Source organism: Seriola lalandi, unplaced genomic scaffold (assembly GCF_002814215.2).
Source record: "Seriola lalandi dorsalis isolate HSWRI2012SDOR001 ecotype SW California unplaced genomic scaffold, Sedor1 jcf7180002054861, whole genome shotgun sequence".
NCBI lineage: Eukaryota > Metazoa > Chordata > Actinopteri > Carangiformes > Carangidae > Seriola > Seriola lalandi.
This window is the reverse complement of record NW_019525414.1, coordinates 3,016,898-3,033,659: the sequence shown is the minus strand read 5'-3', so window position 1 is coordinate 3,033,659 and position 16,762 is coordinate 3,016,898. Positions and strand designations below refer to the sequence as shown.

At 40.8% G+C, this 16,762-nt stretch overlaps 1 protein-coding gene across 1 annotated transcript in view; it reads right to left on the bottom strand.

Moving 5' to 3' along the window:
- Positions 1-418: 418 nt before the first annotated feature.
- Positions 419-16,762, bottom strand: part of cntn3a.2 (contactin 3a, tandem duplicate 2) — a 31,420-nt gene continuing 15,076 nt past the window's right edge. The window contains exons 14-22 of the mRNA XM_023427427.2: positions 13,135-13,293; positions 10,570-10,719; positions 10,354-10,424; positions 9,422-9,656; positions 8,799-8,908; positions 7,239-7,425; positions 6,840-6,952; positions 6,491-6,659; positions 419-5,193 (exon numbers count right to left, since the gene is read on the bottom strand). Of these exons, the coding sequence (XP_023283195.1) occupies positions 5,096-5,193; positions 6,491-6,659; positions 6,840-6,952; positions 7,239-7,425; positions 8,799-8,908; positions 9,422-9,656; positions 10,354-10,424; positions 10,570-10,719; positions 13,135-13,293 (1,292 nt within the window). The 3' untranslated portion in view covers positions 419-5,095. The remainder of the gene's footprint in view (positions 5,194-6,490; positions 6,660-6,839; positions 6,953-7,238; positions 7,426-8,798; positions 8,909-9,421; positions 9,657-10,353; positions 10,425-10,569; positions 10,720-13,134; positions 13,294-16,762) is intronic.

Here is a 16,762-nt window from a genome sequence, read left to right as displayed (position 1 = left end):
AGTATCTGAAGTTCAGCAGATACATGCTCTAATAATCGGAGGAAACGAATCAGTATTCTTTGCAAAAGCTGCAGCTCAAAGCCAATTGCTTGATGTTAGTTTTAGACTATGTGTTCTTTAAGGTATTTCACATGATGTTAGTATTCAAAACATTTGATTCTCTGTGATGATAGTCCTTATTATAAAACAATTAGAATATGCAGCAAAAGCCTTTGCAAATGTGTTCTTTATCCACTGAAGAGGACATTACCGTTGCCATTTATGCTCATTTTTATGCTTTTTCAGAAATATTATGCATTTTATAGCTTTGATGGTGCCCCAAGGCACCACTCAAATTCCTCCTGCAGTAGAAGACACTAAAACTGCTGATGCTGAAAATGACACACATAATTAAAAAAAATGAATCCAAGACAAAATCCTCAGTGAATTGTTTTTATTAACTCCCTCATTTTAGAAAACACAAATGCACCAAACGATATCATACATGCACAGCTTCAGCATATCAAGATCAGCTGATGTCTTTTCAATGTGAAAACGTTTATGCCACGATCTCACGGAGATCACCTGGACATCAAAATACTGAGGAGTCATAACAGAAAGGCCAAGCGTTGTCACCCAGAGCTGTAATTGTATTTTATCAATAATCCTTATGGAATTACAAATTATAGGTAACTCTTTTTTTTATTTTTTATTTTATGATCAATTCTGTCTTTTCTAATCCTGAAAGTAGCAAGAAAATTGTAAAGTTGCATTGGTATAAAAAGACAAACTGTGCACTGGCTGACTACCTTGTAACAGGCAGCGTTTGTGTCACTGCACCAAAAGGCTGTGTGTGAAAGCAGCTCCTGTTTTCCTTTTTTTTTTCTTCTTTTCTTTTTTCAAATTCTGGGTTTGACTGAGAATTAGAATTGGAAGTGTGACACCACAATTTGGTCTCCGAGTTGGGGGCTCTTAATTGTTATTTTAAATCAACACTTGACCTTTGTGCAGAATTGTCGGAAGAAAAAATGAATTAAACAATCAGGAACCATAGCAAACATTAAAAAAGAGAGAAAATCAAAGTTAAAACATCTCCACAGTACTGATACGTTACAAAACAAAGAGGCTGGCAATGCTTCCCAAGACACAAGTTCATAAACTGTGTAATGTTGTCTTTTTTCAGTTTATATAATCAATAAATCAGCTGGAAAGATGCATTTCCTGTGTAAACACCTGTTAGCTTAACAATGACATTCTGTGATGAAAGAATGGATACAGATTAACCACACGTAAAGCCACAAGAACAACATAACAGGATTCAAAGACTGCTTTCAGAAAGGTATTAACACTCATCGGGGAAGAAAACCTTTTGTCTTCACATGTAATACAAATTTTATCTCGCAAGGTGCACCTGACCTGGCCTTGGTTTTGTGGAGCTTTTTTCCCACTTGCTCTTTTGCACCGGCAATCCTTTGCAATTTGATAGAAAAACCGACATTTCAACCTCCCGTACTGACCTCGTATTACTCTATTTGAATGTCCGCAAAGCTTTCAGTTGCTCAAAGCCCTGAACTACGGCTAAGCACATAAAACATTTTTTTTCTTTTTTTAGCTGTACGGTCTTCTTGAAAACACTTCCCCATGACACCGTGGGTTAGGGAATAACCACGCACATGCATGCTCAGAAACAAACAAAACACACACACACACACACACACACACACACACACACTTGAATCTTTCTCGTTTCATCCTGATGGGATTGTCCTGATTTAGTCCTCCCTAAATCCTGATATATTAGTCTTGTGTGGGTGTCATTAGTACCATTACTCCTATGCCTTCTCCCATAGAAGCCCCTCAGGCCTGCTTTAATTTATTAAGATGGTTTAATGTCTGCTAAATCATGGCACATGTCAGGCTTTCCATTTGTCAAGTCACACTGTTAAATAGAGCTTTGTTTTCTGTGCTGACAGATTTCTGATCTATCTGCTCCAGCCATTTTACAGCGATTGAAAGATAGGGTGAAGCAGGTCTGAATACCTGAGCAGTGAGGTTACGCTTAAATACATAAATGAACAATGACAACATATACCACATAAAAAAAAGCCCAATACAACTGACAACAAAGAACAGAATCACAAACTATTAAAACACAGCTGACCATACATTTTGCCAAGTAACGCCTAAGCTGGTGGCTAGATTTCAATTATCAGACTGGCACAATCGGCAGCACTTTAAACCTCTTGTCTTGACTGTAATGACTGATGATACACGTTGACTGGCACTAGCTGTGCACTGCCCAGATGGATGCAGTCTAAGGCTGCCACTAATGATTATTTTCATTATTGATGGATCAGACAGTTGTATTTCCTATTTATAGTTCAGTCTCTAAAATGTCTCAAAAGAGTGAGAAATGTGCATCACTACTTCCCAGTGGCCAAGGTGACGTTTTCAAATTGCTTGTTTTGTTTTGTTTTTTTATCATTTTAGGTATTTCTATGTTCAAGTGGTCATTTCTCTCCTCAGTTTGGTTTGAATTAGTTATTTGACGCTATAAAAAGGGGTGTGATGTAATGATTGACGGTGTGATTGACCCTCGATTGAGTTGGTGGGTGGGATCCTGATCACTACTGCGCAGACTCTGGCTCCAAATGACATCACCAGTGCAAGATGGCGGCGCCAGTGTCTGGGGTATTTTGGCTTCATTTTTGTAAAGTGGGAGGAAGTGGAGACGTGTTGTCCATCTTTATATACAACCAATGGCTATAGCAAGTCTAAAACTAAAAGACTGACTATATACCATGACCACTGAGGATTCTGGATTCTGATTGGCTGGGCAGGTGTCTCTTTACGCTTGATAACCATTACCAGACACTTTTGGCACCTAATTGTTTGGTATTATAAATGAATGCACTAATGTTTGGCTGGTTTGACAAAATAATCTTAACTCAAAGTCCATTTGAAGCTGTGCTTTCAACCACATCTCACAGTCTTCATCAGCAAATGTTGAGTTTGCTCATAGAGTTGGTCCAGCTGACATAACCACAGTCAGGTGACTGAAGTAAGGAACTTGGGTCTCATGATAATCCCTGACAACTGAGCAAACACCTAATTTGCTTTTATAGTGTATGGTTGAAAGCTCTGGATAAAACTAGTAAGTGGATCTTGAGTTGAGGTTAATTTTTCCAGACGTCAAGAATGGACTCACACATTCAAAAACTGAACCTGCTATTCCCCGTTCTCGTATTTTCACTGTGCTATTTTGTGATTTGGGTGCATTCACTGAAATTACTCTTTAAAGAAATGGTTCAACATTTTGGGAAATGTCCTTATTCGCTTTCCTGCTGGGAGTCGGGCGAGGAAATCAATACCACTCTCATGTCTCTGCATTAACTGTGGAGCCGACAATCCCACAAGCAGTTCTGATGAAGTATGCTGGCCCCTAACTGATTCAACAAACGAAGAAACAGCGTGTTAATTAGTAGAGCTTCGTAGGTGCTGGTAGGCGTATTTGTGAACATTGGACAAAGCCAGGCTAGCTGCCTCCAGTCTTTATGCTATGCTAAGCTAATCGACTCCTGGCTTTACCGCCATAGTTATCGGGCAGATGTGAGAGTGTTATTGATCTTCTCATCTAACTCTAAATGTGATTTCAGAGTTAGTAAAGATTTGAACTCGACTATAGCCTGATATTACATGATGTAATATGAATTAGGATTTTGTTTCACTTCATGCCAGAGAATGTGTGGAACCAGGCTCAAACACTTTAGCCCAGCTTTGTGAAAAGTGCCCTCTGCCTGCTATCAGCTGTGTGCTGCTTAGCTGCAGCAGCAGTTTTAAGATACAGGTATTACTCTGTATTTCATGATATCACTGTAACAGCAGAAAACTCAGATGTTATGTAAGTAATTGAATGACTGATATTTTTATTTTGATGACATATAGCAGTTTTTTGGAAAGTGGCTATGGTATAAAGCGGGATAATACCCTCCAAGTCGGATCCTGTGGGGGCAAATAGATTGTAATGGAACGTGCACCTTGCTGGGTTTTAATACCCTATGTTTAAAACAGAGAAAAGAAGCAAATGCACATATTTGAGAAGCTGGAACCAGTGAATGTTTGGCAATCTTTCTTTGATAAATGACTTAAATGATTGCTGCTGATTATTTTTTCTGTTGATTGTTTCAGCACTAGCGTTGAAGGAAATGCACTTGCTGCTGTATACCGCTCCCACTACTGCTGTATACAGGCAAATGTAATCTTTGTAAATGCAGAGTAAAGTCCAATCCATCAATCAGCGGGCTATCACAATAACTGCTCTGAGGCTTTAAAACCTTCAGGAACCCTCGTGGTACATTCAGCTTTCCACAATCAAATGATAGAAGGTAAATGGCTAACACTGGCACTGTGGGCTATTTTATGAGTTTCATCTGGGGCACAACCAACTTTTAATGGAGCACGTAAAGATGAGGATGGCTGCAGTATGTCCTGAAACACTAAGTATCATTGGCTAGAGTCAATAAGTGGCGCCGTTACAAGAATCTCCAAAGGCACGGGCACGGGCGAATGAACATGTTCCTGCTCGCCAATTCAGATGTAGAGAGTTAAACTGAAAATATTCAAAAATACAAAATACAACTTCTTATCACGGCCCTCTGCACGGTACACTGAGAGCTGCAATAATAAGAAACTGTGAGGAGTAAAATGTTGAGGAAAGCATGTAGCTATCTTTGCAATAACAACAAGAAGGCTGAAACTACTTTGGCACATGAATGGAAGTAAGGCATCTGTATCATTCTAGTCCAAAAAAAAAAAAAGACTTGAAATGGAGCATTGTTCCCAACCAGCAAAAATGTCAAAACAGACCCATGTAAAAAAAAAAAAAGAAAAAAAAAAGAAAAAAAAAGAAAAAAAGAAAAAAGCTCAAGCATTTACTGTTAAGCAAGTATCTGACAGCACGCTCCATTCTTGTGCTGTTTCCTACCTGCAAACTAACACTGCAGAATTGTACGGTGTCACCTCCAAAAAAAGAGAGCGAAAAAAAAGTTGGCAATTTTCACGAATTAAAAAAAAAATAAAAAAAATACCAATACTGAACGTTGAGTCTGTCACTGTGTCACGACGTTGACCTCAATGTTGATACTGCAATGGCGAGGAGCAGGGAGAGGGGGGAGATGTCCACACTCCAGGCTCTCGAGCCGCGGGCACTCATACCTGGAACACACACACACACACACACACACACACACACACACACACACACACACACACAAGCAAAACACACAAAAAAACCAAACAACAAAAAAAAACATGATAAACTGATGTTGAAACCTGCTGGAGGCAGCAGCACCAACACTTTGGGACATCCATCTGAAATACTCTTATCTTAAACTTTCAGCACCCTGTTACCTGTGGATACAAGTGAAAACAGATTTGCTGAAAATGAGATACTTGGCTTTCCAAAACATAAAACTTATGTTTCACAGGGGTACTTAAAAACTCATTTAAGCCCTGGCTTGTCTCTGTGATTGTAAGTAAAAAATGTATTAAGGGAGCTGGATGTAAGGGGACCAGAAACCTAATGCAGTTTGCTCTGATCATTAGTTTCTCATGTATGATTTAAGTGAGTCAATTAGCTCTTTAGAGATCTCTGACTGCTTTCCTGTAATGACATAAAATCCATATTAAACCATTTCCTGCATAAAAATATATATTACTGATGCATAAGAAACCTCCTAACCACTTCTGATGTTTCCCAGCAACTAGTGTCTGTAAACAAAGCACTCTCTTTTGCCTGCTAATGTGCTTTGCCCACATATTTTTGTTTGCAATATCCAAAGAATCTCTGGGAGAAAAAAGGAGCCTATTTTTCAAATGAAATTTAAAAGAAAAGCCAGCATGGAAATCTATCTCTCTCAACTGCTGTTTTCAGGGATTCAACACAGAATATCAACAATGCAAATTAGCATTTAGAGCAGAAGAAGACCCCCCCCCCCCCCCCCCACCCCGCTGGTTTCCCACAGGACAGTAATAGCATCTAGTAAAAGAGGAAGTCAACCTCTGCGACAGAGATGGATTGTGCTGCATATTTCAGCAAAACGTAAGGCTGGAAGAACCCAACAGGGGTGGCTGGGGACACAAGTAACGGTGAGTCAACAGAGGACAAAATGTCCCTGTCAGGTTTAGAAAGTGTTAAGTGACTTCATTCACAAGAGTGGGCAAATAATAAAGAAATAGATGCCCTGAAAGATTGAGGCCCGGCTGAATCTTTATCTTAAATTTTGCAATTCGTCTCCGGTCCTCTGGAATATGGCGGCACCCACACATTTCACTGCGACAGCTGAAGACAGGAAACATGCAGTCATTGTGTCTTTTATTTTCCAGATGAGCCAGCCAAACTTAAGAGAAAATATTACTTCAACTTTCTATTTCTTATTATTATTCTATTATTTATATTATTCTTATTTATTGTAAGGGCCTGAACTTGATGAACCCTCAACAACAAGCTTACTTAATTGGTGGATTCGTATGGGATCCGAGGCCGGGCCCAGCCCTCCTTCACTCAGCGTCTGAATGTGGATGATGTAGTCGTCGTCGTCGTCGGGGAGGGTCAGCTCCGCTGTTGAATTGGCTGTTGTGAGTATGTTTACGTCTTTGTGTCTCTGTCTCCTGTATGACAGCTAAAATGGGAGTGGGGTGGGGGGGTGGGCAAGATGGTCGACACATTGTTAATATGTATCCCTAGAGCCTGACAGCTTAGAGTGAGTCACCACACAGTTAAGGTCCATGCTTTCACTCAGTCTGATACATAACAGGAATAATCATGCGACTCTGAAGCACACGCAGAGAGAAAAACTCACTTGGTAGCCTGTAACTTCAGACTCTGATTCCATTGCCACCACAGGCTCCCAGTAAAGAGACAGTTGAGAGCCAATTAGGGTCCATTCAACATTGAGCGGAGGTTGGGCTGGTGCTGCATGATATAAAAATAATTCATTTCTATATGTCAGCACAGAAACATATTACTGTCACATCATTATACTGGAATCATCATATTTTCTCTTATGGCAGAAATAAGAGATTAGAAATAAATATTGTCTCTACTGTCCATCTGACGTCTGTGATGTGAGGAGGCAAACACGCCTCAACACAGGAAGGACTTGATTCAGATCATTCAGAGTTTCCACCTCTGAATTATAATCAGTGTGGATATAAAATCAGACCCCTGAGCAGCGGGGCGTCTTGATGCTGCTACTTACGTGGCTTTTTTGTGGTAACATTGATTGCAGGGAGGAAGGGGCCGGTGCCCGCTGTGTTGAAGGCGCTGACTGTTAGGAAATACTGCGTGTTTCCCGCCAGGCCGCTCACCGTGACCGAGGTTTGGTTCCAAGGCACCCTAACCTTCCCCATGGTCTCTGGTTTAGTGTCGTCTTCCCAGTAAACCACCTGTTTGAGAGCGGGAGAGAGAGAGAGAGAGAGAGAGCGAGAGAGAGAGCATGTCACTGTGGATTTAACTGTCATGAGGCTTTGGATTGGAGCAAAACGTGTATGTTGACAACATGTATTTTATCGCATGCAGTATTTGTGGTTGTTTTTGATGCCTTGAGAGAAACGTGGTGTTGTGAAATCATCGCCTCTGGGTGGATCGTCTGAAGAGAGATCACAGTCTCTCCTTTAACTTTCCAGCGCGATAGTGAATCTGACATTACAAAGACTGAATGTACTTTTACAACTCCTGTGAATATTCCACTATTACTCAGGTACGACCGCAAGAGAGGCACAACTGGGCGGAAGTCAAGCATTATTTACCCTACTGACTTATCTGCTTTTTGATTAATCAATTAATCATTAAAATAATACAAAAGGTCTTGCAATAATACATAATACAAAATGCTCACATATGAGGAGCTCGGAGCGGTTTACCCTTTTTGCTTGATGACTGAAACAATTTATCAATTATCAAAATTAACAACCAAGATTTTATATGTTGCTAAACTAATGGACTTATTGTGTAATCACTTCAGCACTATAATACATCAATCTACTTTGTGCATCATGGCATGTAATATTTATTTTCCTTTGATGAAAATCTGACTAATTAAAATATGCATTTAAAGAGTAATACTACTGATTAAGTTCCACCATCTACTTTTTTGTGGTTATTATTCAGTGTTTGCTGATGTTGACATTGCTGAGGTAGCTCAGATATGAAATGGCACAAAGGCTTACTTTACCAGATGGAAATATTGAAACATCTTTGATTTTACTGAGCAAAAGAATAACAACAACGTCTTACATTAAAGCCCTTTGATCACCCTGATTATTCAGTGGGAAGCATGCAGACGAAGCAATCAGGCTGTCCCACTTTTTGAAGGCGAGAGAGAACGCAATCAGCGGTTCTGGGTTTAAAATGTAATAGTTTAATTCCTATTCTATTTAGAGAACAACGACAGAACTAAAGATCGGTTCCCCCATAGTGCTGCAGCGTTATCAGCAGTAGACGGTTTTTGGTGTGGTATTATAGCACAGGTACAGCAGCACAGGCTATCATGAAACTCAGTATCATGATATCCCATTAAGTGACAGCATGTGGACAGGCAATTTTCTTTTGTTCTCTTGAAAAACCCTCTGACATGTTTTCTGTCGTCACCACAAAGAACTGTATAATTTTGGCTACAACATTCGCCTGGCTGAAACAGCCATTTCCATGGCAACGCAAAGTTTGGAAGTGATGGCTTCGAGGTACAACAGGGGTGATGACAAGCATGTGAACTGTGTTGTGTGTGATTTCTATTTCCATTTAAAAGAGTAAAATGTACCTCGTAGCCCAGAACCCTTTCAGGGGTGAAGGAGAGAGCCTGCCAATTCACCTCAATCTCAGAGGCTGAGACACTTCTGGCCCAAACCCCTGCTGGCATCCCACTTGGCTCTGAAAACAGACAACAGGAGACTGAGCTCTGCTGCCTTCCTCCAACAGCACGGAGACAAGCAGAACAAATCTCTTCAAATTTTATATTTATAACTGTGCGGCATTCTTGTTGATCTCTACTTGGGTGAATCATCACACACAGGTGCTGCTGGTAAATAGACCAACACTACACTACAGACTGACCTCCTCTCAGCATGTTGAGAGCTACCATAGATCTAAATGCCAACCGGGTTTCACTCTGGCATATCCATTCAAAAGAGTGGTGATATTTGGAGGTAATCACCATATCCCAACATGAATGTGCTACACCCCCCCCTACCCAGTTTTCTATGCTATTTCACTTATAAAAAGATTTCATTTTATTTATTATTTATTTCCTTGCATGTGTCTTTATTTATCACACACTTTCAGCACAGTGGAAGCAGTAAAATCATTTTCATGATCTCTGTCCTTTTAAACAAAAATAAAAGCTTCGGAGCTTCGCACAAATCCCACTCATGTTCATTGTCTTACCGATCTCTGCAGAGTAGATGGTGACCACGGGGCTGAAAGGGCCCTGTCCTTTGCTGTTGTAAGTGCCAACCTTGACATGGAATGGAGAGAAGGGCGCGATGCTGTCGTTGCGGTACACATAGCGTGACGCACCGGGGGCAGAGGTGGCCACGTGAGTCCAGCTAACTTCTCCGAAGGCGCGGAAAGCAATGATGTAACCAAAGCTCTCACCATTCTGTAGTTCTTCGGGGACAGGCTGAGAGTGAAACACAAAACTATAGTGATATTAAAACATATACAAACCATTCACATTCACCCTACCGCTGGGCTGACACAATCACCGCTCGCTCTCATGACGCCAAAAGAAGTGCGTGACCCACAAATTGCTTTTGTGACCCACCTGACGAAATGAAATGAGCATTAAAATGCCGTTTTAAAAAGAAATCTAAGCTCATTACAGAGCGTCCGTGCTGCTTTTAAAATGAAAAGTTATTCCTGCATTTAATGAAATGAGAAAACTCAAATAATGAGATAGCTTTGGCCACCTAATGACTTCTTCGATATCTACATTATTTTTCAGCTACCCGACTGGCTCATTTCATTGCCTGATTTGAGCATTGTGGATTTTCCTGAACAACAGTAATTCACCACATTTCCAAGCCTTACAAGTGACAATAACTGTCAGCTTCAATGTTCTGCTTGTGTATACATTGCTGCTGCCTTACATGCAGACTCTTTAACTAAGAAATTACAACGACTGCAGCGCCAGACTTCAATTGACCCAAAATTTATGACACCCACAGGCCAAACAGAGCGGGTGCTTTGATTTAGCGAGAAATATTAAGCACCTCACTCAAGAATAAAAAAAAAAAAAGAAAAAAGAAAAAAGAAAAAAAAAAGACTAACTGCAGCCACTTTGAATAACAGGCTGGAACATAAGACTGATGACTTACCTCCCATGTGATGACCAGTTCAGATCTGCTCCCGCCTCCTCCACCCACATCACCTGGCGCCGCATCAGGAACTACACAACACAGACCTTGTTCACACCTCCATATAAGAAACACTATAACACTTTACAAAAACAAGTAGTGGTATAATCTTTTTTTCATTTCGCAAATGATAGACTTAATGATTTCGGTCAAATAAGTGAATGGCATTTATTGTACCTGCGTCCTCAGTCCTGGTCTTGACGGACACAGGGCTGGGTTCTCCAACCCCAACGCTGTTCCTGGCCAAAACCCGAAACTCATACTCCACCCAGGCATTGAGGTCCACCACAGTGGCTGTCAGTGTGTTCCCATCTATTATCTCAGGGACTAGAAAACAAACAAACAACAACACACAAACAAAAAAAACACAGAAATATACATAAGCATAAAAGACACTACAGCAAGAGAACCAAATCTATACAATATATCAAATTAAAAAAATAAAGATAAAAAGGCATTATAGAAATAAATCTGGTGATATGATGATTACGAGGTGAGCTTTGGTTTTGAATCTAGACTGGGAACTGAGTCTATGCTCAGGTTCATGCGGCCTAAAAGGACTTGCCTTCCTTAACTTGTGTTATGCATCAAAATCTTAAAATAAACCCTTAGAGTGACAAGCAAGTGTGAGGATGCTACTGGCTGGAATGGCTACTCGCTGCGGGGTAAGATAAGGTAAGGTAAGGTAAGGTAAGGTAAGGTAAGGTGAGGTAAGGTAAGGTAAGGTAAGGTGAGGTAAGGTAAGGTAAGGTAAGGTAAGGTAAGGTAAGATAAGGTAAGGTAAGGTGAGGTGAGGTGAGGTGAGGTGAGGTGAGGTGAGGTAAGATAAGGTAAGGTAAGGTAAGGTAAGGTAAGATGAGGTGAGGTGAGGTGAGGTGAGGTGAGGTGAGGTGAGGTGAGGTGAGGTAAGGTAAGATGAGTAAGGTAAGGCAAGGTAAGGTAAGATGAGGTAAGATGAGGTAAGATGAGGTAAGGTAAGGTAAGGTAAGGTAAGGTAAGGTAAGATGAGGTAAGATGAGGTAAGGTAAGGTAAGGTAAGGTAAGGTGAGGTGAGGTGAGGTGAGGTGAGGTGAGGTAAGGTAAGATGAGGTAAGATGAGGTAAGGTAAGGTAAGGTAAGGTGAGGTGAGGTGAGGTGAGGTGAGGTGAGGTGAGGTGAGGTAAGGTAAGATGAGGTAAGATGAGGTAAGGTAAGGTAAGGTAAGGTGAGGTGAGGTGAGGTGAGGTGTGGTGAGGTGAGGTGAGGTGAGGTGAGGTGAGGTGAGGTGAGGTAAGGTAAGATGAGGTAAGATGAGGTAAGGTAAGGTAAGGTAAGGTGAGGTGAGGTGTGGTGAGGTGAGGTGAGGTGAGGTGAGGTAAGGCAAAAGGGTTAGCAGTGAGCATTGCTGTCTATAGCAGTGCCTTCTTTGATACTAACTCTAGGGGAGTTAGCTGTGTGCTATCTGCCTCTTGAAAACAGCTGCTTGCTGCTGCTGAAAATGATGCTAATGATGAGACGGTGAGACTGAACCGAAACAGTTAAGTTGTGGGCTGCAAAACCAAAACAATGAGTTCAAAGACATGACAAAACTCTGCAGAGTTTAGGGGAACTGAGGAATTGGGTGATCATTATCTTTGGGTTCATCATTACAACTGACCTCTTCCTCATCAAACACAGTTATGTGAGCCTTTGTTAATATATATATATTGGTTATAGCAGATTTAACTAGTTTTTTTCTTTCTTTCTTGTTAAATATGGATTGAAACTAACTACTGTGTGTTATATTGTGGCATTATGTATTTTGTGGTTAAGTACTGCACTATTGTGTGCTTTTTTTAACGTTGTGTATATGAATTTCCTGAGATATGCCATTTTCTTTGTCTGATGCCTTTTTAACATTTGGTTAGGGATGGCAGATAAAAAAAATGAGCTTTTAGGCTCATTTATACTTCTGTTTTTCCTTTAATCAGACGCAGTACCCCTGTCAAATAAACTTAAAAAGAAAAAAAAAACACTTCATTACCTTACATTCATTTGGCAGATGCATTTGCCCCAGGAAATTGTACACGCACATGTATTCAAGATGTCATCACACTTGGCTTGAGCAGAGGGTTTTGGTTTTGACTGAACCAGGTTTAAAGGTTGTTGAAGTGGTTTAAATGAGATCATGTAAGAGCAGCAACATTGACCCCCTCGCTCTCTTGAGTGAGACCCTGAATCCCTTCCATCTCCAGAGACTTTGGTCTGTAGCTATCCCTACACTCTGACCTCCCTGCCGAAGGGGAAGAGAATTACTATTCATGAATTATCTGAAAACATCACTTGTTAACCTTGCCAAGCAGCTGGATCTCTCACAAGCAAGAATCCAGGCTCCAAGCTATTCACTCGTGGCCAAACCACAGCGGTTCGGACCAATCAGCATCATATGAGGGAGGAAGTGCTGGCAGCTACAGAGAAGCCGCTGTTGGTATGTCGGTGCCTTTTATGCACCTATTTTCCTCACGAAGGCATTAGGAATCATCTACTAGCCATCTTTCAAAGCTCCTCAGACTGCGGCTTGTTGTTGTGTTGTACTTCTTTGTCAACACTCTTCTCTACGTCAAATGATAGACAGATGGGTCGTCCAATCGCCTGCCAAGTATTTGCCCTTTTCCAAACAGTTTCCAAACAGTTTCCCAGATGGTTCTGCGTAACAAACCATCTGTCGCGTCAGGTTAATCACACGTGCTATAAGATGAAAATTCATCTCCCAGTGCTGCCTACCTGTGTTAACCCTCTGCCAGCCCACAGTGAAGGGAGTTCTGGTCTGGATGAGGTAATTGGTGATGGGGCTGCCGTTGTCTCTGCCGGGGCTCCAGGTCAGCTGGGCCGTACTGTCTGTCACCTCCTCCACCGTCACGGAGTCTGGTGGGCTGGGGGGGCCTGGCTCAATCACAGGAAACAGACACTGTGAGGTACATGCAGAGGCACAGACGAAACTACACAGTGTTGATGTTAATGCATACTGGAATGAAAACTTGGAACAGTCTATGCGTCTGCATAAACGCATCCACCTAAACCATATTACTACTGCAGCTTGTTGTGCTTAGTTCAAAGCCTTTATTGTTTATTGTTCCTCTTGTGCAAAAGCACAAGAGGAACATCTCTGGAAAGCTTTGAGTTTGAGGTGAAATAATGCCCTTCACACAGAATGAAAAGTAAATTCAAGATTTATCCAACTTGTAAGCCTTCCCTTCCATGGTCCTCCTGGTACGTGATCGACGAAACAGCAGATGTAAGTAGACGCAGGGAGTCGAATTAAAAGGTAAAATATGAAAAAGGATCTCATAGCCCTGAAGAAAAACCAGAGTTTTATCATTTATTTTCATTATCCCACCAATTAGGCGGTGTGATGTTTTACTTTAGCCTCATCTACTGTTTCCTGTTCTAATGAACGTGTCAGCTCATCAGAAATAATAGACCACAAGAGAGCTGTGAGACAGACCGCAGAATAATAACACCCCCAGCTCTGCACCGGCTCTGAAGAGGTTTCCAATCTGAAGGAAAATATTCTAATTATTAATAAACAACAAACAATCAATGCGCTGGAAACACACACACAGAAAAACCTGATTTTGTATTTATGGTTCATGCGGTACGTACCTGCTACACTACATGTGTAAATAGACACATGCTGAACAAGGAGCTGCTGAGCTACGCTTTTTGTTTACAGAAGTCTTGAATGTGCTGCCCATATACATTTGGCCTTAAAGCCCTGGCTTTAGAGATATTGATCTTTGTAAAACTCATTAGCGGCTCTTGATAAAAAAAAAAAAGAAGAAAAAACCTTTAATACACTGGCCTCATTAATACATATTAATGGACCACACAATCAAGGATCAATTCCTTATCCTCTTAATTATATTTCATTGGCTGAGGGAGGCAAGAGGGTTCTGTGAGTGTCTTGAGGGTGTTCAAATAATCTGTTATTAATATGGACAGACTGTCTGAGCTTTTATTGTGAACCTGGCACAGAGCAAATTAATATCTGGCCGCACTATGTCTGTATACTTACAGACACAGTCTTATTATTTTGATCCGAACTGAATATTATCCAAATTTGTCAAATACGCAGTCACACACGTCAGACATGAATCTAAACAAGAGTATGTTATATAAGTGTTGATAATGAAACACATGGTTGTACAGTGTTGTGTTGGCCAGTTGTGAGGTGCATTTCTCCACCCACCGTCTTCCAGGTTGACGACGATGATGCAACTGTCAAACAAGCATGAGTGCTCATCAAGTGGTTTGAATGCTAATAACCCCCATGTTATTCGTATAACGTGACCTTCTCTATAACCGGCACCACGCAGCGGAGTGTTTGTGAGACATCATGGAGTGGCATCCAAAACATTTTCCACTGCCGTTGTAAAAAAAAAAAACAAGAACCCAGATTGATCACTCAAGAGTCTTTGTGTCAGGAGCGATTATCATTGACCTTCAGTGCTGCAGAAGAGCGGCGCTTAACTGGAAACATTTGAAATAGCACCCAGCAGAATTACTGAGCTACTATCAGTAGTTAATATTACATGATTGCAATAATGTGTCTATGACCAATAACACTAATAGTTGCTGTTGCTGCGATCTTAAATCTCCTGCAATCACACTCAGCTGCAGCTGAAAGCATCACGCTGACGTAAGCACTTTCACAGTTAAATGAGTCCTGCATTATTTACACTGTTGCCATAACATTAAAATTGCAATGTTTTTGAGCACAAGTGAATGCAGCCATTGGATTCTGTTTAAATGTTTCCTCACCTGCCTCTCGCAGCATGTAGCAGTTTACAGTCATACAGACAGTTTTTGTTTCATTTGTCCAGGTTTTATAGCCAATCAATGTCAGAGATTTCTCCACCTCAAAAAAAAGAAACACAAAACGTGGGTGGATGGAAATTTTGTCGGTGGTTCTACCAGCTTTGAAAAATGACATTTTAAAATAATTCAACAGTAACATCTCTTTCCAGATTCACTGTCACCATTTCTTTGGATAATCCACACAAGACGGGACAGCTGGTAGGAAGTAGTTCAGATGAAAACAGCATGTTCTGTCAGTTATCCAGCCGGGGACGGAGACACTTTTTCTGAAAAGATGTGCCACTGTCAGTGGTGAAGAGTAACTGTGTCTTAGTACAATTTGTACTTTACTTAAATATTTCCAATTTATCCAATTGTTACTTCTATTTCACTACAGTTAAGAGGAAAATACATTCATCTGACAGTTACTTCACAAATAAAGACTTGATGTTACAAATATGAAGACATATCTAATAAAATACATCGTTAAAATTAAATTATAAAAGGTAAAATTATCCAATATTCTTTTACAAAAGGAAAGAAAATTTAAAAAAAAATCTAAATTTGTGTAGCAGAAGTTTGTTTGTTTTAACATTCTTTTCTGATCCATGAATGATTTCACAATCCTAATAATGACATATACAATAACGTTTCTCCTTACATTGTTTTAAGACTTTTTCTTAATCAAAGGAACTAAGTATTTCCTGGGCACAACCTGGAAAAATAAAACCGTAACTTTACAAGGGTAGATACTGAAGGTTGGTGAGAAGAGAGCTTGTATGTTGGGTGCTTGGTATAGTGCTGCACATTGTTTCAAAGTGTTAACCTGTGCCCTTTATGACTCACGGGTATAAAGGTAAAGGAATGCCGACTGCTAGAACGGAAAACAATATACTAATCGACATGTGACCACTGTCCGTTGTTTAGAGCTCTGCAGTAGCGATCAAGCAAAGGATTACTTTCCCCTCCATGACTGGGTTTCTGTTCAGCTTCATGCTTTGCCGGCCAACATTTGAAGCCATTCGATCCAAGCAATGAGACATCCATGACAGCTGCCGTGAGCAGGGAGTGTAAATAATGCACAATCTGAGTCACAGACAAGTTTCTCTCCAGTCAATACTAGGGCAATCCATTTCCAGGGCCTTGATATTGCTGCTACTTGAGAAACAGGCTTATTTCCACTTAGTCCTCAGCCATTTGGAAAGGAGCACTTACCATTAATGCCATTTGCCTAGGAGATCTTCAACATGCCAAGCTGAATCACTGGTGGGTATCCTTACAAGACAAAGATATGGATCCAACCTTTTCAAATCCTGACACAGAAATCATCCCTCACCTCGTCTGACATTTAACATATTTGCGTAGTGTCAATTTGCTGGGTTATTTGGTGTATTGATCAAAGCCAGAAACATCCCTCCTCTCACTCTGCACACAAAGACGAAGCTGCCACTCCCTCAAACATATAGCAAAAGTTGTTCTATTTTGTTCTGCACGACGTAGCTCTCTACAACTGCGTCTCTCCGGAGCTATACATACTGCATGAGTGAGCAGCGAC